Here is a 27,929-nt window from a genome sequence, read left to right as displayed (position 1 = left end):
GGTGTGCCCTGGTCACTTTGAAGATCTTGCTTCCATTTCTGGGCTGCTATTTTAGTATGACTTAGGAAATACTTCTAGCAGGTTCTGTATCCTGCCGATGCACCCATGAGTGACTTTCATAAGCACGTTTTAACAGTTGGACTAGTAAAAACTGTTAGTACGGCAGTTCAGTTTCCAGTTTTTCAAAAATGGAAAGTTCTCAAATTCTAATCCATAATCCAAACTTCTATAATCATAGGAACATAGGAAGCTGCCTTATACCAAGTTAGACCATAGGTCCATCTAGCTCAGTATTGTCCACAGACTGGCAGCAGCTTCTCCAAGGTTGCAGGCAGGAATCTCTCTTAGCCCTATCTTGGAGATGCTGCCAGGGAGGGAACTTGGAACCTAGATGCTCTTCCCAGAGTGGCTCCATTCCCTAAGGGGAATATCTTGCAGTGCTCACACATGTAGCCTCCCATTCAAATGCAAACCAGGGAAGACTCTGCTTAGCAAATGGGACAATTCATACTTGCTACCACAAGACCAGCTCTCCTCCCCTTGTCCCAGGGGAAGGTTTTAGCCTCCCAAGGGAATAGTTTGGGGTACTTAAGTCTTGATAGGCCACGTCTGATTTGAAGATACCACCCATGTTCAATTAGAAAGACACTATTTTAGAATGATTAGATATTGATGATCATGATTATCTAGTTTGCAGAAATTATGGGCTGCTGCAATTACAGAAATTAGGAATTGCTACATTGCTGCATTTTCAGAAATATATTAGGTTGAAATCTGTCAGTTGTCTATGATCGAATGGCCAACTCTTGGCCATCTGTGTTCTTGGGTCTTTTCCGTTAGAAAATAAGCCATTGACTGCTAACTAATTTGCATAAATGACCTATACCCATTTAAATTTGTCTATCTGATTCCATAGCTAAGCAAACTGCTCTGTTCTTGCAAAAGCCATCAAATCAAAATAGCCCGTTGGTAATAAGAACTTGAACCTTCAGTAAAAAATCACTGTGGTTGGTTCCCATCCACTATAAAGGAAAAGAAAATTAATTGGCTTGTTAATGAATGTCAGACAAATTCAGATTGAGAAAACAACTTGTTTACAGTATCCCCCCACCCCCCCAAAAAACATGTAACCCAGTTCCTACTGTTCCATATTCTCCAAAAATGTCTTTTTAAAAAATTCTTCTTGCTGGTACAAAGTGGATAGAAGGATGCAAAAGCTGCTGTGATGTCTCTTCTCTTAGAATGCTGCCCATGCTGTAGACAAAAATGGTTCACATACTGGAAAAATTGGGAACTATTGAGAGCATTCATATATAGGAACCCAGGAAGCTGCCATATACCGAGTCAGACCCTTGGTCCATCTCGCTCAGTATTGTCTACCCAGACTGGCAGCGGCTTCTCCAAGGTTGCAGGCAGGAATCTCTCTCAGCCCTGTCTTGGAGATGCTGCCAGGGAGGGAACGTGGAAGCTAGATGCTCTTCCCAGAGCAGCTCCATCCCCTAAGAGGAATATCTTACAGTGCTCACACATCACGTCTCCCATTCATATGCAACCAGGGTGGACCCTGCTTAGCTACGGGGACAAGTCATGCTTGCTGCTACCACAAGACCAGCTCTCCTCTCCTTTGATAAGAATATCAAAGAGAATAGCTTGGAAGGACATATCCTCCTCTGCACAGTCTATTGTCCTTATAGAAAACTTTTCTCAGTGGTAACAATGACGAAAGAAATAACCATGATCAGTGTTTCAGAAGTAGGTTTGATGTGCTGCAAAACAATGGAATGGTGAGAGGCAATGGTCTCTCTGATTTTTTCTATCTGTGCGTAATGAGTTTTGTTTTGGGAGGCAGTATCAAAGCACTGTGTGTGCACGTGCATTCGGAGTGGGGCCTTCCTAATTCAACTTGAGTGGGATCTAAAATTAACTGAGCGGACATCAGGAAACTTGTGAGCGCACGCTCACACCTTAGAGGGAACAGTGGTGGGAAGTACTGTAGTGTACAGGTGTGTAGCTGCCTTAAATGGCAAAATGATCCACAACAGAATGCAGGTGCAGCAGTAATCATCTCATTCTTCTGGAGATGGATGATGGCAAAATAGAATTCTCGTCAAAATCTGGAAGTTTTAGAGAATTTGAAAACTAAGTCTTAACTTTGGCCAGTGGAGGCACCTTCCTCGGTCGCTGACCATTTGCTGCAGTTGGGCCGATGAAAAACAGCCAACTCCAAGACTTAGTCAGTGTTGGCAAAAGGTCAGTCTAGTTCAGTCAGTCCAGTAGTCGAGCTCAGTAAAGGTCAGTCCAGTGAAGTCATAATTGGTAAAGTCACATCCGGTAAGAGTCCAGCTCCCACTGGGTAAAAGTCAAGTCCAGTAATAGTCACGTCCGGTGGCTTTTCCTTCGAGGAGCTCAGAGCAGTGTACATAGGTTAGGCTGAGAGATACATGACTGGCCCAGAGTCACCCAGTGAGTTTCATGGTTGAATCAGGATTCGAACTCTGGTCTTAGTCCCCCCCCCCCAACCACTACACTATGCTAGCTCTCTGTTCTGTTGCTCTCCAACTTTCACTCACCATGGAATCTTAATCATCAGCCATGCACAGGGCTGGGGAAAGTATGCATCTCAAAACACTAGGCAGCACTAGCAGGCATTTTTCTGAGCAATCAAGTCATTGTGAATTGGAACATAGGAAGCTGCCTTATGCTGAGTCAGACCATTGGTCCCTCTAGCTCAGTGTCATCTACACTGACTGGTAGCGGCTTCTCCAGTGTTTCAGGTGAGAGTCTTTTTCCAGTCTTACCTGAAGATGCTGCCAGGGAGTGAACTAAGGACCTTCTGCATGTGTGCAGATGTTCTACCACTTAGCCAGAATTTGTGGGCCTGGCTCATGGACTGTCAGTGCCATGTCAGGGGACGAATGCTCATAGTAATTATTGGCAACACCGACCCTCTTGAGATAGGAAAAGCTCAGACTACAGTTAGGAACATAAGAAGCTTCCATATACCAAGTTACACCGCTGGTCCATCTAGCTCGGTTCTGCCTACACTGACCAGCAGTGACTTCTACAAGGTTCCAGCAGAAGTCTCCCAGCCCTACCTGGAGAAGCTGCCAGGGCGTGAACCTGAGACTTTTTGCATGCAAGCCGATGCTGTACCACTGAGCTATAGCCCCATCCTGTAAGGGGGATATCTCACAGCACCCACATATAGTCACCCATCCCCATACAAGCCAAGGCAAACCCCGCTGGTATGTTTCCCAGACCAAGGGAAACACCTATATCAGGCAGCAGCAATATAGGAAGATGCTGAAAGGCATCATCTCATACTACGTGGGAGGAGGCAATGGTAAATTCCTCCTGTATTCTATCAAAATAAAACCACAGGGCTCGGTGCAGGAATCGAAATCAACTTGACGGCACACTTTACATTTACTGCAAGATCAGCTCTCCAGCTGCAGACCCCTCTGCTAAACAAACAAACAAACAAACAAACAAACAAACAAACAAACAAACAAACAAACCCACCACTTTACCCATCAAGAACCTTCCTGATGGTTTGGGGGCTTCCATTATAACACCATAATGTCGTCTAAATTCAGTTAGTGTTGAACCTTCCCTTTTTGGGATGAGAACACTGCCTCCATTAGGAATGGAATAGCCAAGTCGGGCCAGGTAAAAATAAATAAATATACAATTGAGCCAAAGGCATAGAGGAGGTGGGAAATTGCTGCATGCTTCCGACAGGGCCATTTAGCACAGGGAGTTCCGATCTCAGCAGGCAGCTTGCTGCCTTTAGCTTTTGAGGAGTGAGAAAAGAAAGCAACGCCTTCAAACCCCGCTGCCCCCCTGCAGAGAGAGAACTTTGGGAAAGGGGCCGAGAAAACCGTTCTCTGCATTATTAGAAGTCAACACTGATTCACGGAGACAGATTCATTCCAAGCCGAATGGGCTGTATTCAGAGTTATTTTGGTTGCTCAAAAACTCACCTGCAGATAATTTCGGAACTGGAGGCGTTTAGGCCTGGGTTTCTAGCCTCTAGTCCATGGGCTGAAGGCAGGTTGCAAGTTTCAAATTGTAGGGTTTTTAAAAAATATAACAAAAATGTGTCTAAATGGGTCCGCTCCAGAACCCATTTGTGAGGCTGCAATGTCCCCATCCCAAAGCTAACCCACAGGGCCAGATTAACCACAATTAACTGAGATCGTAGCCAGTGTGTGCCCTTATTCTGCAGAAGCACAGGAAGGTTTTCAGATTATGCTAGGAGCTGTAGAATCCCACCACCACAAGTTTCTGGTCCTCACAGCTGTAAAGATATGCTTAACAGCAAACATTAGGCCTGTTCACACTACCATTTGAATCTAGGTTTAATGTGGGTTACCGACATCAGCGTTGCTGTGCCAGCCCTTGCCAAGGTGGGAATCTCAGGCCATAAACCACCTTGGCATGAGTTCACACAATCACTTCGCTGTTGGTAACTCACATTAAACTTAGATTAAAACGAGTGTGTGGAGAAGCCTCATTCCCTGCGAGCTCAGGAGCTAGAGGGGCCCTTGAATAAAAGTCCCATTGAGTGACGGGCTGGGCTTCAAAACCTCCCATTTGCTTCCCCTTTCCCAAGAATAGGGAAGAACTTGATGCAAAACAGCTTCAAAGGGCAAGAATAAAAGTACGTCTGCAGGTATGCTGCATTTGTGTAATGACACAGGCTGCAGAGTTCAACTTCTGTTGCTGAAGGATTTGGATTACCCTTGCACTGAGATTAATCCTTTGCAGATTGGAGAGCATGAGGAGAAATACCCGACCCCCAGATGGTGCATCAGATCTGCCCCCATTCCAGCCATGCATACAGTATGCCACAAGGGTCCAGTAGAACAACTCCTTTCCCGAATGACCCACCTTGTGTTGTGGGTCGATTGCAGTGTACAAAGCAGATGGGATTTCAGAGGGACAGGACTACAGCGGCCAAGCTCCACAGTCCATGAAACTGATTGCCGAGACGTTCAGGACTGACAGAGAGAAGTACTTTTTCACACAATGCATAATTAATCTCTGGAATTCTCTGCCACAAGATGTGGTGACAGCCAACAACCTGGATGGCTTTAAGAGGGGTTTAGATAAATTCATGAAGGACAGGCCTATCAACAGCTACTAATCTGGGGGCTATAGGCCACCTCCAGCCTCAGAGGCAGGATGCCTCTAAATACCAATTGCAGAGGAGCAACAGCAGGAGAGCGGGCATGCCCTCATCTCTTGCCTTGGGCTCCCCAGGTGGGCCATTGTGTGAAACAGGATGCTGGACTAGATGTCCCTTGGGCCAGGTCCAGCAGGGCTTATCTTTTCTTGATAGCATTTGCCATTGGGGGAACAGGGTAGCACCATCGGCGTTGTGGCTGTGTAGCTGTGGAATGCCCTCCCTGGAGAGGCTTGCCTTGTTCCATCTTTCCCAAGTTTTGGGGAAATGGCAATAGCCTACCTGGTCCTGCACAGGTCAGTGGGGTTTACTCTCCATTAGACGGGGGAGTGCGTCCCTGTTGGTTCTGCTGGACCTCTCGGCGGCGTTCGATACCATTGACCATGTTATCCTTCTGGGCTGCTTCTTGAGTATGGGCATCAGAGGTACTGTGTTGCAGTGGTTTCGGTCCTTTCTTGGGGGGAAGGTCCAGAAGGTGGTGCTGGGGGACTACTGCTCGGTTTCGTGGCCACTGGCCTGTGGGGTCCCACAGGGTTCGGTCTTGTCCCCCATGCTGTTTAACATCTACATGAAGCCGCTGGGAGAGGTCATCCGGGGACTTGGACTGAGTTGTCAACAATATGCGGATGACACTCAGCTCTATCTCTCCTTGTCATCTGATCCTAGGGAGGTGGTGGAGGCCGTGATGAGGAATCAGGGGCTGGAGGCCGTGATGGGTTGGATGTGAGCTAATAAACTGAAATTGAATCCAGACAAGATGGAGGTACTGTTGGTCAGTAGGAGAGCCAGTCGAGATGAGGAGATTTTACTGGTTCTGGATGGGGTTGCACTCCCCTTGAAGGAGCAAGTACGCAGCTTGGGGGTGCTACTGGACCCAGCTCTGCTTTTGGAAGCTCAGGTGGAGGCAGTGGCCAGGGGTGCCTTTGCACGGCTTCAGCTAGTGTGCCAGCTGTGTCCCTTTCTTGAGAAGGCAGATCTGGCCACATTTACCCATGCCTTAGTCACGTCACGTCACGTCACGGCTGGATTACTGTAATGCGTTCTACGTGGGGCTGCCCTTGAAGAATATCCGGAAACTGCAGCTAGTGCAAAACACGGCAGCTAGGGTTTTATCTGGAGCTGCCTTTTGGGAGCACATCACACCCATTCTGAAAGAGTTACACTGGCTGCCAGTTCGTTTCCGGGTCCAATTCAAGGTGCTGCTTTTGACCTTTAAAGCCCTTAACGGTTTGGGCCTGGGGTACCTGAGGGTCCGCCTGCTCGCAAGGGTTGCTGCCCGCTTGACGAGGTCATCTGAGGGGGCTCTGCTCTGGGTGCCGACAATAAAGGAGGCTCGGCTGCCGTGCACTCGGGACAGGGCCTTCTCTGTTGCTGCCCCCAGACTTTGGAATGCTCTCCCAGTAGCCATTCACTCCTCAGACTCCATCACAGTTTTTAGAAAGCTTGTTAAATCTTGGCTTTTTATCTAGGCTTTTACATGATTGTTTTTCTTGCTGCTTCTATGTGATTTTACCCGTGTATAGTTTTTATGCTTGTATTTTATAGTTTTTAAATTAGGCTTGGTTTTTTATATTTCTAGCTTAATATTTTTATTGTCATTTTATTGTATGTTTTTTAACTTTTGTAAACCGCCTTGAAATTGTTTTTAATAAAGGCAGTATATAAATTCCACAATAAAATAAATAAATAAATAGCGAGATATCAATAAAATTAATACATAAAATTAAGGGACAAGGAACTAGAGGAAGGAGACCAGTGCTCCCTGTGATGCCCCGATGTTGTTGACCACAGCAACAACATAATCCCCAGCCAAAGGCCATTGCAGCTGGGGATTGTGGGAGTCGTAGTCAACAGCATCTGGAAATCCCTGTTACAGGGAACACTGGAAGAGACTTACACTTGTGGCAGCGAGCATGAATAGTCCCCTCTGCTACTAAACTGAACAGTGTCCACTCGGGTTTGCATTTGGAAGGGTGACGACATGTGAGCACTGTGTGTCTGCTATAAGATCTTCCTTTCCTCTCAGAGGATGGGGCTGTAGTTCAGTGGGAGAGGGTCTGCTTTGCATGCAGGAGGTCCCAGGTTCGCTCCCTGGCAGCATCTCCAGGTAGGGCTGAGCAAGACTCCTGCCTGGAGCTTTGTCGAAGTCTCTGCCGGTCAGCGTAGGCAGTACCGAGTGAGATGGACCAATGGACCCTGTATATGGAAGCTTCCTACGTTCCTGACTGTGGTCTGTTTGCTGCAGGTTTTAAAGACAAGTTTGCATTCTGTTGGTGACAGTTGATTTTAATCACCTGGATGACATTTGTCTTCTACAGCCTCTGTGGCTCTTGGAAGATTGGAAAGCTGGCTTTGTTTACAGAGGTTGAAAAACAAAGGCATAACCCTGCCTGTTTGCCGTTCCAAGCTTGTAATGCACAACACAACTGTGGCGCAAAGCAGTAATGTGGCTGGGTGGGCAGTCTTTTTGTCTTTTAACCAGATCCCCACTCCTGTTGCCCAGCCCTTACTCAAGAGTAGCACATTTGCCACGAGTCACCCTTCGAACTTGTGTATGACATTCAGACTCTTGCCAGTCTCTGGAATGGCGGCCAGAACCCCGCAGGACCAAACTGATGCCAAGTGCCAGAAAACAAAGAGGGATTTGTTACAGATTTTTTTAAAAAAATGTCTTCCTATTTTTAATCAAAGTGATCAGCCAGCCTGACGGGAGAGAAACATTCCGACCCGACCCCAAAATGTGGCAGTCGGTTCAAGCCTCAAATGGTGGAGAAGAGCATGTGCCTCTTTCAAGAGTCAAAATAGCGCCGGAGCTTTTTGGCCTCGGCTCATCAGATCTCCCACATTGTGTGGGGGCCCGTCTCTTTTCACTTTCATGTGCACAAAGACGGAGAGCATGACTCTGCCCATCTGACCCGCGAGCCTCTAGGGCAAACCGTCGAGGCCAGTTTCAAAAGGTCTTGTGATCCAAATTACATGACGGACTCAGCAGCAGCAGCAGCACAAGGGGGGCCTTCACTCTGCATGGAGCCAAGCCTACCGCTGGACAGAACGGACTTCTTGTCCAGGCCACCAGCCAGAGCCAGGAAGTCTTTTACCTTTCAAGTCAAGAGTGTGTGCATGCTCCCAATCAGCTGTGAAAGACCACATGTCCTCTCGCTGCATCTCCATTGGAAGCCCGAGAGAACATGCACTCTTCACTCTAATGCGGTGGAAGGGAAACCACCCAGTTTCCTGCCCTGGCATTTCCAAAGTAGGGCTGAGCACCTGTCTTTGGCGCTTCCAAGGTTGCAGGCGGGAGTCTCTGAGAAACTGCTGCCAATCTGTGTAGACAGTCCTGAGCTAGATGGACCAATGGTTTGGCTTGGTAGAAGGCAGCTTCCTGTGTTGGTGCCAATCAGCAATTAAGGGTCTTGTCCCAAAAGATTCCCTCCAGAGGCAGGCCGGATGCTAGGCAATCAGCCCTTTGCCTGTCCAGAACAAGTGTGAATGAGTGTTTATAGAAAAGTGGCAGAAGTTAGTAAATAGCTGCTTGCTTGGTTTCCTGTGGTGGACAATGTTTGCAAGCAGATGGATAAGATTTTGTGATCCGGGAGGGAGTGGGTGCTCTCTTCCTCTCAAGTGGTTGCTGTTCTGCACATGACTGACGTAGGTATGTGTGGAAAGGCAGACCAATAAACCTTTCTGTGAGTTGAGAGCACTGTCCCCTGTAGTCCCCTGGTTTCCAGAGGTTGTTGACTACAATGCCCATCTTCCCCGGCCAAAGGTCATTGCAGCTGCAGATGATGGAAGTTGTAGTCAACAACTTCTGGGAACCTCTTTTACAAGGAACACTGGTTGGAAGCTTTTGTAGACCAACGCATGGGCCATGTGCAGATAGAATGCTGCCTGGGGACCGAACCGTGGTGGTGTGGTTGGGAGCTGCTCAAACATTCATCCACATAAGAACAGCCCTGCTGGATCAGGCCCAAGGCCCATCTAGTCCAGCATCCTATTTCACACAGTGGCCCACCAGATGCCTCTGAGAAGCCTACAGCAGGAGTTGAGAGCATGCCCTCTCTCCTGCTGTTACTCCCCTGCAACTGGTACTCAGAGGCATCCTGCCTTTGAGGCTGGAAGTGGCCTATAGCCCTCCGACTAGTAGCTGTTGATAGACCTCTCCTCCAAGAAGTGATCCAAACCCCTCTTCAAGCCCTCCAGGTTGTTGGCTATTACCACATCTCGTGGCAGAGAATTCCACAAGTTGATTACGTGTTGCGTGAAGAAGTACTTCCGTTTGTTGGTCCTAGATTTACCGGCAATCAATTTCATGGGGTGACCCCTGGTTCTAGTGTTGTGTGAGATGGAGAAGAATTTCTCTCTATCCACATTCTCCACACCATGCATGCTTTTATAGACCTCTATCATGTCTCCCCGCAGTCGTCTTTTTTTCTAAACTAAAAAGGCCCAGGTGCTGTAGTCTTGCCTCATAAGGAAGGTGCTCTAGGCCCCTGATCATCTTGGTTGCCCTCTTCTGCACCTTTTCCAGTTCTACAATGTCCTTCTTAAGATGTGGTGACCAGAATTGTACGCAGTCCTCCAGGTGTGGCTGCACCATAGTTTTGTAGAAGGGCATGATAATATTAGCCGTTTTATTTTCAATCCGCTCCTCATAGGTGGACGAGGAAGTGGTTTTCTACTGGGTCAGGCACTTACAACCAGGGGTCAGCAACCTCTTTTGTAGCGGCATGCCGACTCCTGAGGCAACGCCCAGAAGCCACCAGCCATGCCCCTCATGCCAACAACAGGGGCGGGGCCAGGCTGCCTCCTTCAGTGCACTCCCTCAGCCTCTTCCGCCCAGTATGCTAGCCGGGAGGCTTGCTTCCTAGACAGAGGAAACCTCCCAGCTAGAGAACTGACTGCAAGCTGGCCCAGGAGAGGCTGAGGAGGAAGCGCCGATGTCAGGAGCAGGGCTGCTCCGTCTCCTTTCCATGCACTTCCTCCTCAGCCTCTCTTTCCAGCAGCCAGTTGGAGTGCCACACCGAATTGCCTCACATGGCAGAGGCAACTCAGCCCAGGTTAACACTGAGGGGCAGCAGCTCTCCAAGGTGTCAGAGAGGAGCCTCTCTAGGGGATTGAACTTGGGCCCTTTTCCTTGCAAAGCAGGTGTTCCACCACCAAACAACAAATTTGCATGGAAACATAAAAAGCTGCCTTTTACTGAGGCAGATCCTTGGTCCATCTAGCTCAGGGATTCTCAATGTTGGGTCCTGAGATCTTATTGGACTTCAACTCCCATAATCCCCAGGCCTGGTGGCCGTCGGTTGGGAATTATGGGAGTTGAAGTCCAGTAACATCTTGGGACCCAACGTTGAGAATCCCTGATCTAGCTCAATATTGTCTGTACAGACTGGCAGGGGCTTCTCCAAGGCTGCAGGCAGGAGTCTCTCTCAGCCCCATCTTGGAGATGCTGCCAGGGAGGGAACTTGGAACCTTCTGCATGCAAGCAGGCAGGTGCTCTTCCCAGAACGGCCCCCGCATCCCCCAAGGGGAATGTCTTACAGTACTCACCTGTAGTCTCCCACTCGAATGCAAACCAGGGTGGATGCTGCTTAGCAAAGGGGGCAGTTCATGCTTACTTCCCCAAGAGCAACTCTCAAATTAAAAAATTTCCAGAAGATCCACATGTCTGAGCAAACTGATAGTGTTAGGTCTACGCCAGCCCATGAGGTGTCCTTTTCACCGGAACTGTCCAAGCAGCAGTAATTCAAGTGTGGAAGAGGAGAAAGAAGGCAGGCACTCACATACTCCTTTTTTAAAAAACCAATTCTTTCTGACTCCAACGGTGGAGAAAATGTTTGCCAGACTTTTGATATCAGATTTGGTAGTGCTGGTGGGGGCTCAGATAAGGCTTTTCTTCAGGGCAGCAGCAAGCTAGCAGTCTCTGTTTTCAAAGCATCAGTCTGAATATATGGAGAGTGGCCAGGAGGTTTCCCTATGAGTGATTTCTGTGAGGGGGAAGAAGTAACTTTCCACACCGTGAATTTTATCCGTGAACATTGCATTGCCTCTCTGCCAGCAGAACAATATAGAGGCATTGGGGTGAGCCAGATCAGTGGCGTTGAAATTCCACGCACTGGACTCGATTGCTGTCGCAGCTGGTCGTGCTTAAATAATGGCTTCCCCCAGTTTTGCTCCTCAGCTCAGCTTGGCCATTGGATGCTAGCTGGGTCCCTCGCCACCCTTGCTGCCTTCCCTTTGCTCATCTGCATAGTTGATCTTGTATGGCTGCTGTGCTTTGCGATTATATTTGTTGCCCGCAGCAAGTGTCTCGTATTGGTAGCTCTCCGTGTGTGTCTTGCAGCTTGTAATTCTGGGGAGTCCATGCTAAGTGTGTTGGAAATTGGCGGAGTTGTCCCCAGTAAAACACCAGCAATTTTTAGATTGTGAGCCCTTTGGGGACAGGGTTCCCATCCTATCTATCTATCTATCTATCTATCTATCTATCTATTTGTGTGAACCACCCTGAGCCATTTTTGGAAGGGCGGTATAGAAATTGAATGAATGAATGAATAGTCTACAGGCATGGATGACCTTCTGCCATTGACTGGCAAAGCTGGCGGGGCCCTGTGCAAGTTTGGCGTTTGGAATCCAGTGTGGCATTCAGAAACCAAGAACCTCCCCATGCAGTCTTTTCAAAAGGACTACAAGCTTGCATGGCTGCAGGAAGCAAATTGCTGAGCGAAACTTGCCACTTAAATTTTTTGGCATGATATAACATGCTGGGCTCTGCCAGATGCTCAAAATGTAGCTCTTAAAGGTTAAATTAGGAAAGCTTAACTGAAAATCTGACTGGTCTCCCCCCCCCCCCCGCTTTCATCTTTTATCGTGATACTTTACTCTCCATATTATTGTTTCATTATTATGAGTCATTTTTTGAGTTTTTGAGTCATTATTCTCAAATCAATTTTGTAAAGAAATTTTAAAAGAGTTTTCAATGTTCTTAAGTTTTGTTTTGTTTTGGGGGGTGGGGTGCAGGGGTGGGATTCCTGCATGTAACTGACAGAATCATTCCTGTCTCTGTCTGGTTTTGCTCCTCCACCCTACCAAACCAAGGACAACAGTGGCAGTGGAAAGATGACCCCTCTTTCTCATTACCTCCTGTTTAAAGATAGAGAACTGTTCTGCTAGTTTGGGCTGGTCCCTTTGGAAAGGTTTGACATGCCCTGAATCTACTACCTTGGGTCTTTAAAATTATGGTTACTGGGTAGCAGTGACATTTCGGATTAGCTAAGGCATCTGTGCCATGTTGCCTCTGAAGTCTTTACATCTGAAGGCTCTCCTGATTACAGCGGGTTGGTTGCTCCTCTAACAAGAGGAGCAGGCAAAGTCTGGAGCTGATGGCAGAGATGGGGTGCAAGTTCAATAGCTTGGAGTGTGTTTTCTACGAGGGACAGGCTGAAGTCAACGTGTTCCTTTTTGTATGATTCTTTACTTATGCTTTTATGTAAACTGCTTTGGGAGGTTTGCCTGAAAAGCAGTATATAAATGCCAAAAGTAAAGCGTTGAGTGCTTTTTTTTTAAATTCAGAAGTAACATTAAAGGAGGACATGATCATGGTATAGAAAACTGTAGGAAGCTGCCTTATACTGTACCAAGTCAGGCCATTGGTCCATCTAGCTCAGTATTGTGTGTGTTGGCTGACAGCAGCTCATCATGAAATTGATTGCCGGGAAATCTAGGAGCGACAAACGGATGTACGGCACAACTTGACCACAATTAATGCTTGCTACCAAAAGACCAACTTGTGGTAAGACATAAGACTTGCCCTCTGGGACAGAAATCGGATGTGGTGGCCAATGGGGAGGTTGAAAAGGGAAGAGGCAGAGACTGGTGCAAGAGGTTTGATGGGCTTGATCCTGCCTTCAAGCTGCCTATTGAAGCACGGTGCCCTATAACAGTTGCCGTGTAGTTGCCAGTCAGTGGAAATTGCACCCTGGCCCTTGCCTTGGTGGGTGGTGCTGACAAAACTGTTGACATGGGTCTAGTTTCCTTGTGGTTACCGTTCTTACCCAAATAGAAGATGACTCTGAATTTAAGACTCCCCCCACTTAAAAATCCAGATTAAATCCAGTTTATATCTGTATTGACTCAAAAGGAAGAGAACTCTAAATTTAAGACGAAATCCACTCACCTCCACTTTCTATCATCAAAGAAAAATGTGGAAAAAACCTAGATTCAGGTAAATACAGTAGTTCTTTCTTATAGGGAGAAGAGCCGCTCTAGAGGGGAGCTGGTCTTGAGCTAGCGAGCTTGAATCATCGCCCTTTGCTAAGCAGGTTCTACTCTGGTTTGCATTTGGACGGGTGATTATATGTGAGCCCTGCCTGTTGTAAGAGAGTCCCCTTAGGGGTTGAGGCCGTAGCTCAGTTATGACATGAGCCAGCTGGAGTGGTTAGTACCATCTGGGGGGACTAATGTCCGCTGGGATTTTTGATGAGGTCTACACCCCTAGAGATAGGAAAGAGGAGATCCATTGTGAGACCTCATCGTGCTTTTATTGTCCTGGCAATTGGGACTGCAGTGGTCAGATTTGCAGTGGTGTTCTAAAAGGTTTACGTTTTTACACAAAAACTGCTATACGCTTTTATTGATGTTGCCCGAGGAATGAAAACGTATAGCAGGAGTGTCCTCCCAAGGTTACTCCATGGAGAGAATGCAACAGTTTGTTCATTGTTACCCTGGCCTTTTCCTCTGTGTAAAAACGGCTGCAATTTTACCCTCATCTTTGGGGGGTAGCGATAAAGAAGGGGTGAAAACAGACTGAAAGCTGAAAGAGCAACAGAGCGAGCGCTTCTTTTCTCTAGTGGGGCAGATGTTGCAACAATTCCGGTGAGCTAATCATTCCTCCGGTCCCTGAAATGGTTACCGCTGGCCCAGATTTGTGGGCCTGGCTCTTGGGCTGAGTGGCTGAGCATCAGCAAGTTTGCAGAAGGTCCCAGGTTTAATCCCCGGCAGGCAGCATCTCCAGACAGGGCCGGGAAAGACTTCTGTCTGAAACCGTGGCAGTCGGCGAAGACGAGACTGAGCCAGATGGATCAGCGGTCTGACTCGCTGTAAGGCGCCCTTCCTCGGTCCCCACATGCAAATGGCCCAGCAAGTGCCCAGCGCTGAGAAAGTGATGTACAAGCATGTGTGAATCAAGCCATTGTGGCCCTTTGCAGGATCATGATTCAGGCGGTGTGGGATGATGGGACGGCTGGATGCTCTCCCTCTCCCCCCCCCCCCCGCCCCACAAGACACTCCCCCCACCATCCAGTACAGTGTAGCTCCTTGTGAAGATACACTTAATTATAGGTGGCGGAGCCTGGCCCCGGTCCAAAGGCAGGCTGTCAGTTCCCCGCTCTCTGTCCACGCTTAGTAGGATGCCTTCCTCCCCTCCCTGTGACTTTGGCTTCCGCCAGATGTCACACTGCCACTCCAGCCTCCCCTCCCCGACAATGTTTTGTGTGTGTATGTGTGTGTGCAGTTGTCACCACTGTTCCCTTCAGCTGTAAATTCTGAAGGATTTCACGCTCTTCCTAATCACTGCGGCTATTATGACTTAAACAGTGGAAAGGCAACAATCCGCTCCCTCCATCCTTTTGAAAGCACAACGCCAACTGCGTATTGTTTGTTTAAAAGAAATGTGTGTGTGTGCACGGGAGTGGGGGGGACTTTCTCTCCTGTACAATGCTGCCTCTTGAACCAGCCCTCTCTTGTTAAACTTCACTGGGTGGACATCTTGGTCCTTTTAAATGCAGTGTACTTGAGTCATGGGAGTCTCTAAACTCTATAGGACTCCTGAAGGAGCTCAGAGGTAAGGTAGAAGGTAAAGTGTGCCGTCAAGTTGATCTCGACTCCTGGCGCCCACAGAGCCCTGTGGTTGTCTTTGGTAGAATCCAGGAGGGGTTGACCATTGCCATCTCCTCCTGCGCAGTATGAGATGATGCCTTTCAGCATCTTCCTATTTTGCTGCTGTCTGATACAGTACCAGCGGGGATTCGAACCGGCAACCTTCTGCTTGTTAGTCAAGCATTTCTCCGCTACGCCACTTAAGGTACTCTCAGGGCTAGTTGTGTTTGATTCTAGGCTCAAATTTCTGCTCAGCCATGATGCTTCCTGGGTGGCCTTAGAGCAGCCGTCGTTTCTCTGGGTAGCCTGCCTGGCAAGGTGGACATAAGAGCAGCCCTGCTGGATCAGGCCCTAGGCCCATCCTGTGCAGCTCCTGTTCCCCACAATGGCCCACCAGAGGCCCCTGAGAAGCCCACAGGCAAGAGCTGTGGGCATGCCCTCTCTCCTGCTGTTGCTCCCCTGCAACTGGTATTGAGAGGCATTGTGCCTCTGAGGCTGGAGGTGGCCTATAGCCCCCAGACTAGTAGCCACTGATAGAACTGTCCAGTTTGTCTAAGCCCCCTTTTAAGGCCGATCAAGTTAGTGGCCATCACCACATCCTCTGTGATTGGCGCATTTGAACTCATAGGGACCGTCTATTCAATTATTTTCACTAGCATGATAACCCACTGATCTGCACACTCGATCCCAAAAATTGCCCCAGAATTGCCTTCCCCTACTCCAGCAAAGGTTGATGGGAAGCAAGCCAGCCCAGAACAGTATAGCATACATAGTTGTAGCAGACAGCCTCCTCTGTGACTGGGTGTTTTCAACTTATAGGGGCCTTAAATTACATGATTTCTAGCGACTTGCTAACACGCTGATATGCACAATGTGGACCTTGCTTCTTTTCTAGAGAAGACCATTATTGGTGTATATTCTTCATGTACTTCATGTACATGTATTATTCAATGTAAAGTTATGTATATTGGGGCAAAAAAACCCCACTCCAACTTCACATATATGCTGATGGGATCTGAGCTGTCGGTGACTAACCAGGAGAGAGATCTTGGGGTTGTGGTGGACAGCTCATTGGAAGTGTCAGTTCAGTGCACAGCAACTGTGAAAAATGCTGGGGATCATTAGGAAGGGGATTGAAAATAAAAATGCTAATATTAGAATGCCCTTATACAAATCTATGGTACAGCCACATCTGGAGTACTGCGTACAGCTTTGGTCACTGTATCTTAAGAAGGATATTGTAGAACTGGAGAATATGCAGAAGAGGGCAACCAAGATTATCAACGGCCTGGAGCACATGAGGCTAGGCTACAGCATCTGGGGCTCTTTACCTTGGAAATGAGGCAACTAAGGGGAGACGTGATCTAGGTGTATAAAATTATGCATGGAGTGGAGAGGGTGGACAGAGAGAAGTTTTTCTCCCTCTCACAACACTAGAACCAGGGGTCACTCCCATGAAACTGAAGGTTGGGAAATTTAGGACCGACAAGAAGTACTTTTTCACATAATTAATCTCTGGAATTCTTTGTCATGGGATGTGGTGATGGCCACCAGCTTGGATAGCTTTAAAAGGGGCTTAGACAGATTCATGGTGGACAGGTCTATCAGTGGCTACTCATCTGGTGAAATTTGTGGGCCACCTCCAGCCTCAGAGGCATGATGCCTCTCAATACCAGTTGCAGGGGAGCAACAGCAGGAGAGGGGGCATGCACACACCTCTTGACTGTAGGCTCCCCAGAGGCATCAGGTGGGTCAATGTGTGAAACAGGATGCTGGACTAGATAGGCCTTTGACCTGATCCAGCAGGGCCGTTCTTATGTTCTTATATTTATCAGGACAGCAGATGGGTGATCTTCAAGACCTCAGGAGCTAGAGAGACCTGGTTGTGCTGAGCAGGGTCTGCCGTGGTTTACATTTGAATGGGAGGCTATATATATATATATGAGCATATATATTCCCCTTAGGGCCTGGGACCACTCTGGGAAGAGCACCTGCCTGCTTGCATGCAGAAGGTTCCAAGTTCCCTCCCTGGCAGCATCTCCAAGATAGAGCTGAGAGAGATTTCTGCCGGCAACTTTGGAGAAGCTGCTGCAAGTCTGTGAAGACAATACTGAGCTAGATGGACCAATGGTCTGACTCAGTATATGGCAGCTTCCTAGGTTCCTGTGTTCCTACCCTAGCTCAGGAGTTGTGTGTGCTCCCAGTTCGTGATTGTAAAATAAGCTCTCGGGTGGGGAGCTTGCTCGTGAGGGAAGTCCCAGCACGCCCTCCTCATATTCTGTCCCCAGCTTTGGAATGAGGTAGGATGAGAAATGCTCCTCCCCAGCTGGGGCTTTGCACAAAGCAACCTCCCTGCCTCTGACTTTGTTTCTAACCTGCGAACGATCACCCATTGGGAGCATGTGCAGCTCCTGAACTAGGGAAGGAGGCATCTCTTACCCTAGTCGTTGTCGTCGTCTTCATCGTGTGAACTGCCCTATCGCCTACCTCGTATCCCATGTGCACATTTTCTCCCACATTGCACTCGTATGGCCTAGCACAGGCATCCCCAAACTGCGGCCCTCCAGATGTTGCTGAACTACAACTTCCAGCATACCCAGCCACAAAAAATTGTCTCTAGGGATGCTGGGAGTTGTAGTTTCGCAACATCTGGAGGGCCGCAGTTTGGGGATGCCTGGCCTAGCATGTTGCCCGACCTCACTGCCAATGGGAAATCCAAAAAAGGGTTAGCCATGGCTAAGCTCCACTGAAATCAGCGAGACTCGTTGTGGCAAACTGAAGTGGCCTCGTTTAACTGCAGTGGTGCTTAGTCATAACTAACTCTGGATTGCAGTGGATTGTGTACTTTGCTTCTCTGCTGCTTGACTGATGCAGGTTTGGAAACGTGCAGCACGAGCATGTGTTGGGGAGGTCAAGTTGCTCTACACCAGTGTTTCTCAACCACCGGTCCCTGGACCGCTGCCGGTCCCCGAAGGGTTGAGTGCCGGTCCCTGACTGGGAGTCAACCCCCCCCCAACTGAAATCAAGGCACTCACTTCCTCAATTTTGCACATGGCACGGAAGAGGAAGAGTATCACGGAGGCATGGGACCCTTCTTGTGCCTTGCCTCCACTTGCTGCTGAGATCTTCCTACAGCTATCTTATTCCCTATCTTTACAGCTTCAAACTGTATGCGATGCGGGGGCATGGAGGAAAAAGTATGGCAGTGGGCGCCACTTGAAGGGCTGCTGGTTCTTGCATGCTCATTGTTTGCAGCCAAAGATTGGTTGATTGAAACCCAGCTGCCTGTTGTGGTCGAGGCGCCTTGAGAGGGAACGCTGTTTCCCTCTTGCATCAGTGGGGCTTGCTTGTATGTTGTTTTCATTGGCCCCATGTAGCTTTTGAATTTTTCTAATGGCCCAACGTCCCCTCTCCATTGAGTAATCACAAGCACCTCCACTCCAGACATACTGGAGACAAATTTGTTCACCCAGGCTTTTAGATTCAGGGGTTCTCAACCTTGGGTACCCAGACGTTGGTGGACTTCTACTCCCATAATCCCCAGCCATAATGGCCAAATGCCATTGTTGTTGGGGGTTATGGGAGTTTAACTGAGGGACCCAAGGTTAAGAACCCCTAATATTCCATGTTTGCAAAAGATTCCAAATTTAATTATTTTAATGCTTATATTATTTTCATTCTAAACTGCCCAGAGATGCAAGTTTTGGGCAGTATAGAAGTCTGATAGACAGACAGACAGACTTGAAACCCCTTTACTAACCGCTGGTCCGGAAAACTGCGCATGAAGAATGTAGCGGTCCTTGAAACTCTGCACGAAGAATTTAGCGGTCCTTGACTCCAAAAAGTTTGAGAAACACTGCTCTACACCATTCGCGACTGGGATCAAGCAATGCTGCTGGGTCTGGTGGCAGCCCTGCCTTTCTTGCCATGTGTTGTTTCTCCTATGTGCACGCAGACACCCTAACACAGTGGGAAACGGGGCATGTGAAATTTGAAGGAGAGGGCTTGAAATGTCTTCGGCAGTTGCCTGTGTCAAAAAGGAAGGCGGGGCGGCGGGCGCATTCCTGATCAAGTAGTGGCACAGCTGCCTGGGTCTAATTAGCCGGCACATCACTTATGCATGTATGCTTTGACATCTGACACACACAGGCAAAAGTTGGTGTTTAAGAGCCAGGCTTGTGTCAGGGAGCCCAGCTCTGCAATTATGACATGGCTTCGATTTGCCAGTTTCGGTAGGTGCGAGGTGTTTAGGCGTAAATAAGGGGGTGTTAGATGGGCTAATTAAATCAATAATGCTAGAGTTGGGGAACAACTTGTCACTGTCAGAAACTCTTGACATTCTTCCATAGACCTTCTCTTTGAATTCTTCCCTTGCTGTGGGTGCTTACTGCTTCATACTCTGAAAGGAACTCATTCCTGTAACTCTTCAGTGGAATAGAATGGACTAAGGCAGATGGTCTGCCATTTTGGAAATGAAAGCTGGTCTCCCCTCCCTCCATTTAAGTTTGGATGGAAAACCCTGGTTGGTTTGTTACTCACATTCTCGCTTCCTAAAGTCCAAACAATTTTATTTAATCTTGTTTATATTTCTTCATTGTGGGTATTGTGTCTTTTTCTCTCTTTTTAGCAGATGTGGGGGAAAGGGATAGTTAAGAGACTGGGCAGCATTTGCAGCAGGGGCAGGATTTTCGGGTAGCTTTTAACTGGTGTGTGGAGATACTGTGTGTTGCTATGAGCTCACAAAGGAAAGCAACTCGTTATTTTATAAATGGAAAAAGGCTTTCCAATGTATGGAGTCAAAAGTAGCGCTCTGCACCCAAACTAAGATCTGAACACGGTCACTCTGCCAAATTCAGCAATCTAAGCTTGTGGAAAAGTGGAATGAATTCTCTGTGTCTGTCTTCACTACTGAAGATGTTGAGCAGATACCTATGTCTGAAAAGGCCTTTTCAGGAAAGGAATCTGAAGAATTGAGGCAAATAGAGGTGACGGGAGATGAATTTCTGGATCTTATTTAAGCAATTAAAAAATAAATAAATCTCCAGGTACAGACTGTATCTACCCGAGAGCTCTTAAAGAACTCGGAGGTGAAATTGCAGATCTGGAAAAGGTGCAAGTTGTCCTTTAAGTAAGCCTCTGTACCTGAGGGATAGAAAACAGCCCATGTTTCTCAGTAGTCCTTCCCTCCCTTAAGTTCAGTTAAGACCCAGGCTCTCTGTAGCTCTGCACAATTCTGCAACTTGTGTAAACAATGCAAAGTTGCATAAAAAGCTGTGACTCTTGGTGAGTAGAATCTTGCACTCAGCACCATTCTTGCTTTTTCTTATACTCCCTGGTTTATTTTTTCTTATACTCGCTGGGAGTTGTCATCCAAACACAGCTGGAGTGCCAAGCTTTCCGACCCCGCTCCACACTATGCATAGTTTTATAAACCTCAATCATGCTCCGCCTTGTCCTTTTCTCAGCTAAGAAGTCTTGGCCACTGTAATAAAGAAATTCTCCAGCCCCCTGATTGTTTTGGCTGCCCTCTTCTGCACCATTTCCAGTTCTACAATACCCTGTTTGAGATGCAGTGGCCAGAATTGTACACAACATTTCAAATGGACCGCTTTGGTTGAAATTTAGAGATGCTCTCTGGTGTCAGTTTGTCTGTTAACTTACACTGTAAAACAAAGTGTTGAAAATGCAGAGTGTTGAGTGAAATGCAGAGTGAAAATACTGCCAGTCCTCCTGTGGCACCCAAATCTGATTTTTTAAAATTTATGTATGTATGTATGTATTTATTTATTTATTTTGCCTTCCCTCCCGCCAGACTCCTTATCACGTCAACCTCCTCCTCGCAGGCTACGATGAACAGGACGGCCCTGCCCTTTACTACATGGACTACCTTGCCTCCTTGGCAAAAGCTCCCTTTGCAGCCCACGGTTACGGTGCATTCTTAACTCTCAGCATTCTGGACCGCTACTACAAACCAGGTAAGCATGGCAGGCGTGTCACGGGGAATCAGGTGGTCCTCTCCTGCTGCAGCATCCTGGGAATTCCGGCTTATATTTTCCTTTCTGAAGACCAAGTTTCTAGCTCTTAAGACTTGGCAGTCTGTGTGAGCATTACCTGGTAGTTTATCTAATACACTGGGCAGGTTTTCTGGGATTCTGGAGGTGAGCCTTCATTGATCTAAAGTCTTGGGGACTAGTAGAAATGTGTTTGTTTGTTTGTTACATTTATAAACCGCCTCATCTAGAGGCTCTGGGTACAACAGTTTTGCAGCCTATCGGGCAATTTCTGTAAATGCGTGAATTCTACAGGTTACAAAAATCCGTTTCTGTGAGTGCGTGATTTGTGCAGGTCACAGAAATCAGTTTCTTGCTGATTTTTTGTGTTTATTTTGCGTCTCTGTACAAAGAGCTGTCCCAGCTGTGGGGACAAACTAGGCACTGAGCTGGAGTGCAGGTTTGCATGAGTGAAGGTGAGCTGGAGTGAAGGTGTGCATCCAAGATTTATTTTATTTATTTATTAGGAACATTTAGTATACCGCCCACTCCAAAGACTCTGGGCGGTGCACAAAAACATGCAAAACAAGGCAACATTAAAAATTACATTCTAAATTAAAAACTAAAGTAACTAACCAAAAAAAAAGAGGGGTGGTGGTGGTAAAACTACAGGACAAAAGCCTGGTGAAAAAGAAAAGTCTTCAATAGAGATTTGAAGATCAGTAAGGAAGGATTTAGGTGGCAAAACTGGAATCTTAGAACTCTAAAATATATATATATATATATATATATATATATATATATATATATATATTTATATATATTTACAAATGTTTTGTTTTGGTTGTAGATTGAAGCAAAGGCTCCTTGAAGAAGCAGCCTTGTACTAATTCTGCCCTGCTTTTTAAAGGCCCTTTGCTTCTGCACCTCTGTAAAATGTCTCTGCCGCCTTTTCTTTTCCTGCAACAAACCCCCCCTCTGACGATTGGTGGGAGCAGCATCAAGCCAACTCCGCCAATCCACTCTTTGGACACCGTTTGCTCTATCCCCAGCACGGGCAGTCTTTTCTTCGAATGTGTGATAGCTGGGGCGCTGGGCACGCGTGCCGCTCCCATTGTCAAAAGCGAACGCCCAGCAGGGAGCGCAGCCCTAAAAACCCAGCCCCCCCCCCCCCCGGCTGAGGGGGGGATTCGCAGCGGCCGTGGCCAGATGGAGCTGATTTAAAGCAGTAATAAGCTCAAGGAGGCTGAGGTGGCCCAGCTCCTCCACCCCCGGCCCCTGGCCGTGGGAGGCAGGATTCCGCCGGGCTTTCCGTTACGGTGGAATAAATCAATTTTCGATGGCTCGTTGGACAAGGGAGCCAGGGCACAGGTGATCTTTCCTGCATGTGGAACGAGTTTTCTCAGGGCTGGGAAAGAGACTCGCTTTCCTTTGTGCACAACTGAAAAGCTCTTCAAACTTCATAAAGAGTTTCGGGGCGGCGAGGGGGTTGAGAGCCTTGGCTGCTAATTAAAGCAGTCTGCAGCTCACTCTTTTGCGCTCTCTCTGTGTGTGTCTGTATATGTATAACTTTCCCCCTTCCTCCAGGTCTCACCCGTGAAGAGGCAGTGGAGATCCTTAAAAAATGTCTTGAGGAGGTGAGTGACCTGCCTAGAGCAAAAGGACTAATGTCTGGTTGCCTTTTGGGGGCCAGTTCTTTTCTTTTCTCTCCTCTCCCCCCCCCCCCGCCCCACATTCTTCCCAGAAGGGGAAATGAATGCAAAATTGGCTACTGGGAAATAAGCCCCACCACCCACTCCATTATCTTAGTTTGTTTCATGTCATCCAGATCATACAGTTTTCGTTCTGTGTTTTGTTTTTAAACTAAAACTTTTCTTTCTACAATACTTAAGACAGTTTCTCCCCACCCCCACCACAGGACTTAATCCTAGAGGATGTTTCTTAGAGGATGATACCATCACCGCTTAAAGATGTGTCGCTTTTAAAGTCAACTTGCTAACTTGGCAAAGAGGCACATTTTAATATAGTGACTCTTTTATTTAGCATGGGGAGAGTAACTGGCCCTATCTACCCCACCACAGTACCTCCAGTGACTGTTGCTGGTGTCTCTCTTATGTTTCTTTTTAGATTGTGAGCCCTTTGGGGACAGGGATCCATCTTATTTATGTATTATTTCTCTGTGTAAACCACCCTGAGCCATTTTTGGAAGGGCGGTATAAAAATCAAATAAATAACAACAACAACAACTTGCAACAGTTGTTGGTGGGGAGAGACATAGGAAGCTGCCGTATACTGAGTCAGACCCTTGGTCCATCTAGCTCAGGATTGTCTACCCTGACTGGCAGCGGCTCTCCAGGTTTTCAGGCAGGTGACTTTCCCAGAACCTGGGCCCTTGTGCATGCAAAGGAGATGCTGCTCCACTGAGCTCTGGCTCTCTCTCCTTAGAGGAATATCTTGCAGCATTCACATGTAGTCTCCCATCAAATGCAAGCTTTGCAGGGCAGGCCCTGCTTAGCCAAGGGGACAATTTGTGCTGGCTGCCACAAGACCAGCTCTCTTCCCTGCTGTGGCAAGATGATGAGGAAAGAGGCCCCATGCAGACGAGCAGCAGCCCTCGCACAGATGCGTGGGAAGCACCACTAGGGATGTGCGGACTGGTCCAGAGGTTCAGTCTGGGGGTTTGGGATCGAACCAAACACCCCACCCCGGTTCCATCCAGACTGGAACCGAACCTCCGGACATGTTCACAAATTTATTTATTTATTTATTTATTTAAAAGTTTTAAGTACCTTTAGCCCCTTTGGGGGGCTTCCTGTATGCCATAGGGGGTCCATGAGGGTTCCCCTCCCCCCCCAGCCTCTGAAGTCACCTCCACGGCCCGGGAAATTGATTATTTTTGGCCCGTTCGGGCCTCTGTAATGCGCGGTGGCCATTTTGGCCGCCGCGCATGTGCAAATGACCCCTGAAAATGGCCGCCGCACATGCGCAAATGCCCTCTGTGAGGCCCTGGGTCATGCCAGGGCTTGCAGGGGTCACTTATGCATGTGTGGCAGTGGCCCTGAAACTAACTAAAGAGATAAAGTAATATAGTTAATATTTGTATATTAACTATAGAGAGACGCACTGAGGCTGAGAGAGATGCCCAAGATCATCCATTGAATCTGTGGCAGAAGTTGTTGTTTATTTGTTTGCTTATTTATTTGTTATTAACTATCTTAACAGACAGCAAATGATCAGCATTCTTAAAGTCCCATTTTAGAGTTAGGGCACACTGAAGCTCAGAGTTACAGAGTTTTGCCCAGGCAGAAGAATGTGCCAAAGATTGCATATGAACATATTCTCATCCCTTCCACACCAGTAGCCGCTATTGGCCTGATCCTGTACATTTTTACTTGCCTACTCAAGTCATGATGCACGTGATTGCAGTCTTGCCAAGGCTTGGAGAGGATTATTGTTTTACAGGAGAGATAGCAAAATGGGTGTGCACCTTACTTCTCTGCCTTTTGGCCAGCCCTAAAGCTTGGTCAGACTAGTCAGTTGGAAGGGAGTGGAAAGAAAGGAAAAGAAAAGTTGGCTGCCGAGATGGGAGGCGGGTGAGCAGCGGCAGAGCCTCAAGCAGAAGCAGACGCGAGGAGGATGGGAGGCGATGGAGAGTGGGAGGAACTGGGGAGACCATCAGGGAGGTCTTGCATGCCCTCCTGCAGTGTGTAGACGAGAACGCACCGGCTCTTGTGCATGAGTAGATGTGTGGGGCAGATCTGGGAAAGGGAGGGGGTAGACAGACGTGGGAGTCAGATGTTATACCAAGTCAAGACCACTGGTCCATCTAGCTGCACAACAGCTTCTCCAAGGTGGCAGGCAGGAGTCTCTCTCAGCCCTATCCGGAGATGCCGAGGTGGGAACTTGGAACCTTCTCCATGCAAGCAGGCAGGTGCTCTTGCCAGAGCGGCCCCCCTCCCCTAAGGGGACTACCTTACAGTGCTCACTTGTAGTGTCCCATTCAAATGCAAACCAGGGTGGGCCCTGCTTAGCAAAGGGGACCATTCATGCTCTCTTCCCCTGGAGGAGAATGAGGCTGAGCATCTGAGGCAGAGGGCCTTTTGCTAGGAACCTGCAACCTGTTCCCTTCCGTGCTCTTAAAGCAAGGAGCAGTGTGCCTCTGAGAATGTGCAGAGTGCCTTTCCCTTCACCTGCTAATGGGCAACTGCAGCCTGTGCTCTTCCCAAACACTTAAACAGGAGCTGCCACTTTACCAACCTGTACCTCCAGTCTACATTCCATACCAAGATCCACTCCGCGTTTGTGAGATCTTCAGCAAAACATGGCTCCCCCACCAAGAATTCTCCCCCTTTTTCTTGTGATAAGGCAAGACGCACACTTAGAACTAGGATATGGGGAGCTCCTAAGCACATGCTAATACCAATAATTTGTTTTTGGTACCAGCTAAAGCTCACATCTGCTATTTCTATCCAGTCAACATACATAGAAAGCTGCCTTGTTGGAAAATAAAATAAAATTTTAAAAAATGTATCGGTGATTGAAATGGAGAAACTAGCTGCCTGGAAGAGGGTTGGCACCAGTGTTCCCTCTACCAGGGATTCCCAGATGTTGTTGACTCCCAGAATCCCTAGCTGCAGTGGTTTTTGCTTGGGAATTATGGGAGTTGTAGTCAACAACATCTGGGAATCCCTTTTAGAGGGAACACTGGTTGGCCTACTTTGCAGGGGGAGTGGAGACTGGGAGTACAAAGCTGATTCTTGGTTTGGTAGTATGAGGAGGACATTCTTGGAGCGAGAGCAGAAGAGGCTTCGAGGAGGAGAGGGGGGAAATTCCGAGCATCCAAGGAGAGACAGGGATCGAACGTCTTCTGGCCCGATCCCTGCTTAGCCAGCCAATCAGATATCCATTCTTGGTGAAAGTGAAGATTGGGAGGTGGGAATCACTTGCCGAGCAGACCAGAGAGGATCAAAATCCTGCTCTCCCGTGGACTGGACTGTAGCTATCTGAAAATGGAAATACAATTTCACAGTGAATATTTGGCATGACTTTCAGGTACCTTAATCAGAAAAAACAGGTGTATTTTTTTAATTGTGGAGGTGGATCAATGGACTAGAGCAGGGGTTCCTAACCGTTGTAAACAAGCATGTCCCTTCTGTCACAAACCTTCAGCTCATTTACCCCAGAGAGATGCATTCATTCATTCTCTCCCTCTCCCTCTCGCATTACAGTTATGTAACAGGCTACCTCAGCTACTGGTACAGATTATTACTCATGAGTACTCCCATTGAAATTAATAGGGCAGGTAAACGTCCCATTAATTTCAGTAAGACTGCTTATGAGTAACTTAATTTTCATCCCCTACTAACTGGGCAAAGAGGCACCTTTTACCGTGGTGATGCTCTTTATTTAGCAGGGGGAGAGTAACTGGCCCCATCCACCCCCAGCACAGCACCTCCAGTGTCTGTTGCTGGTGTCTGTCTTGTGTTTCTTTTTAGAATGTGAGCCCTTTGGGGACAGGGAGCCATCTTATTTATTTATTTATTTCTCTGTGTAAACTGCCCTGAGCCATTTTGGAAGGGCAGTATAGAAATCGAATTAATAATAATAATAATACATAATAATAATAATTAATACAGTGTCTGGAATAGCCAGTCTCATAACTGTAACACTTAACTTTTGTGTGTACACAAATTAAGCCTTTGTTGACCCCTTTTTTCCATATATGCCAAGGGTGTTGGCATACCACAGATACTTGGGGGTCCGCAAATGCCAAGGTTTGCCTGTGTATATATAAAAACACTAATTTAAGTGTTACTGTGAGGGAGACAAGCTATTGCAATCACTAGCTTACATCCAGACTGTTACTCATAAGCAGTCTTGTTGAAATTAATGGGACACATTTACTTGTTCTGTTAACTTCAATGGGAGTGCTCAGTGCTAATTTGCTGAAGCCTGTCGCTCAGGCTGAGGGGCGGGGTACGCTGAGCTTCAGCACATAGCCAGCCAATCAGGAGCAGAGGAGACAGGTCTTCACCTTCCTGCTTCCCCTTCTACAGCAGACACACAGCTGAAGACAGGCCAGCTTCAAGCCAGCAATCCTTAGATGGGGAACAAATAGTGTGGGGCAGCAGGAAAATAGTGTGGGGCAGTAGGAGGGATCTGAAGACTCTCTAAGGGTACTGGGACCCCCCTGTTGGGACCCCCCTGGATTTGAGAAGTTGAAAGGCATTGAGGTGACTTGCCATAAACCCTGATCCAATCTCCTTCCTCTCCTCCCTCAGCTCCAAAAACGCTTCATCCTGAACCTGCCTTCATTCAATGCCCGATTCATCGACAAAGATGGCATCCACGAAGTGACCAACGTCCCTCTCCTGAAAGCGGTGGCCTGAATGCCCAAGCGGTCCTTCTTCTGCCTCTCTGGAGCTTTTTGTACTTGTTTGGAACCCACAGCTCATGTCCTGCACTTTGCAAAGACTAATAAAGATTTCCTCTTACAAAGCTCTCTTGATTCTCCCAGGCCTACAGTTCTCCTTCCAAGGCAATTTCTTAGTGCATTGACAATTCTGCATTTTTTGTCTCTGCTTCCTCAGTGACTCCAGATCTTTAGGTCTTTGCCATATCATCTGTCAAGGGTTTGAAGTCCCTTCATAGACTTAAAAAAAATTCCTACTTGGAAAGTATATCTGTCAGCTTCTGTGGTGGTGGATAGATGGATGGTTCCACTCAAGGATGCTTATAGCCCTTGATATTTTGAGCAACAGACTGGAAATGTGTTGATCAGGGTCAGTGACATTGGCTCTCCAGCTGTTGTTGGACTACAGCTTCCATCATCCCCAGCCACAACTGATTTCCCCCCAAATTTCCATTTTCTTAATGCA

The 27,929-nt window shown here is 47.6% G+C and overlaps 1 protein-coding gene across 1 annotated transcript in view; it reads left to right on the top strand.

Annotated features, from left to right (window-relative positions):
- PSMB2 (proteasome 20S subunit beta 2) overlaps positions 1 to 27,553 on the top strand; it is a 47,535-nt gene extending 19,982 nt beyond the window's left edge. The window contains exons 4-6 of the mRNA XM_053268808.1: positions 20,874 to 21,036; positions 22,639 to 22,688; positions 27,333 to 27,553. Of these exons, the coding sequence (XP_053124783.1) occupies positions 20,874 to 21,036; positions 22,639 to 22,688; positions 27,333 to 27,440 (321 nt within the window). The 3' untranslated portion in view covers positions 27,441 to 27,553. The remainder of the gene's footprint in view (positions 1 to 20,873; positions 21,037 to 22,638; positions 22,689 to 27,332) is intronic.
- The last annotated feature ends 376 nt before the right edge of the window (positions 27,554 to 27,929 follow it).

This window comes from Hemicordylus capensis, chromosome 7, assembly GCF_027244095.1.
Source record: "Hemicordylus capensis ecotype Gifberg chromosome 7, rHemCap1.1.pri, whole genome shotgun sequence".
NCBI classification, from domain to species: Eukaryota; Metazoa; Chordata; class Lepidosauria; order Squamata; family Cordylidae; genus Hemicordylus; species Hemicordylus capensis.
This window is presented reverse-complemented; position numbering and strand designations above follow the sequence as displayed.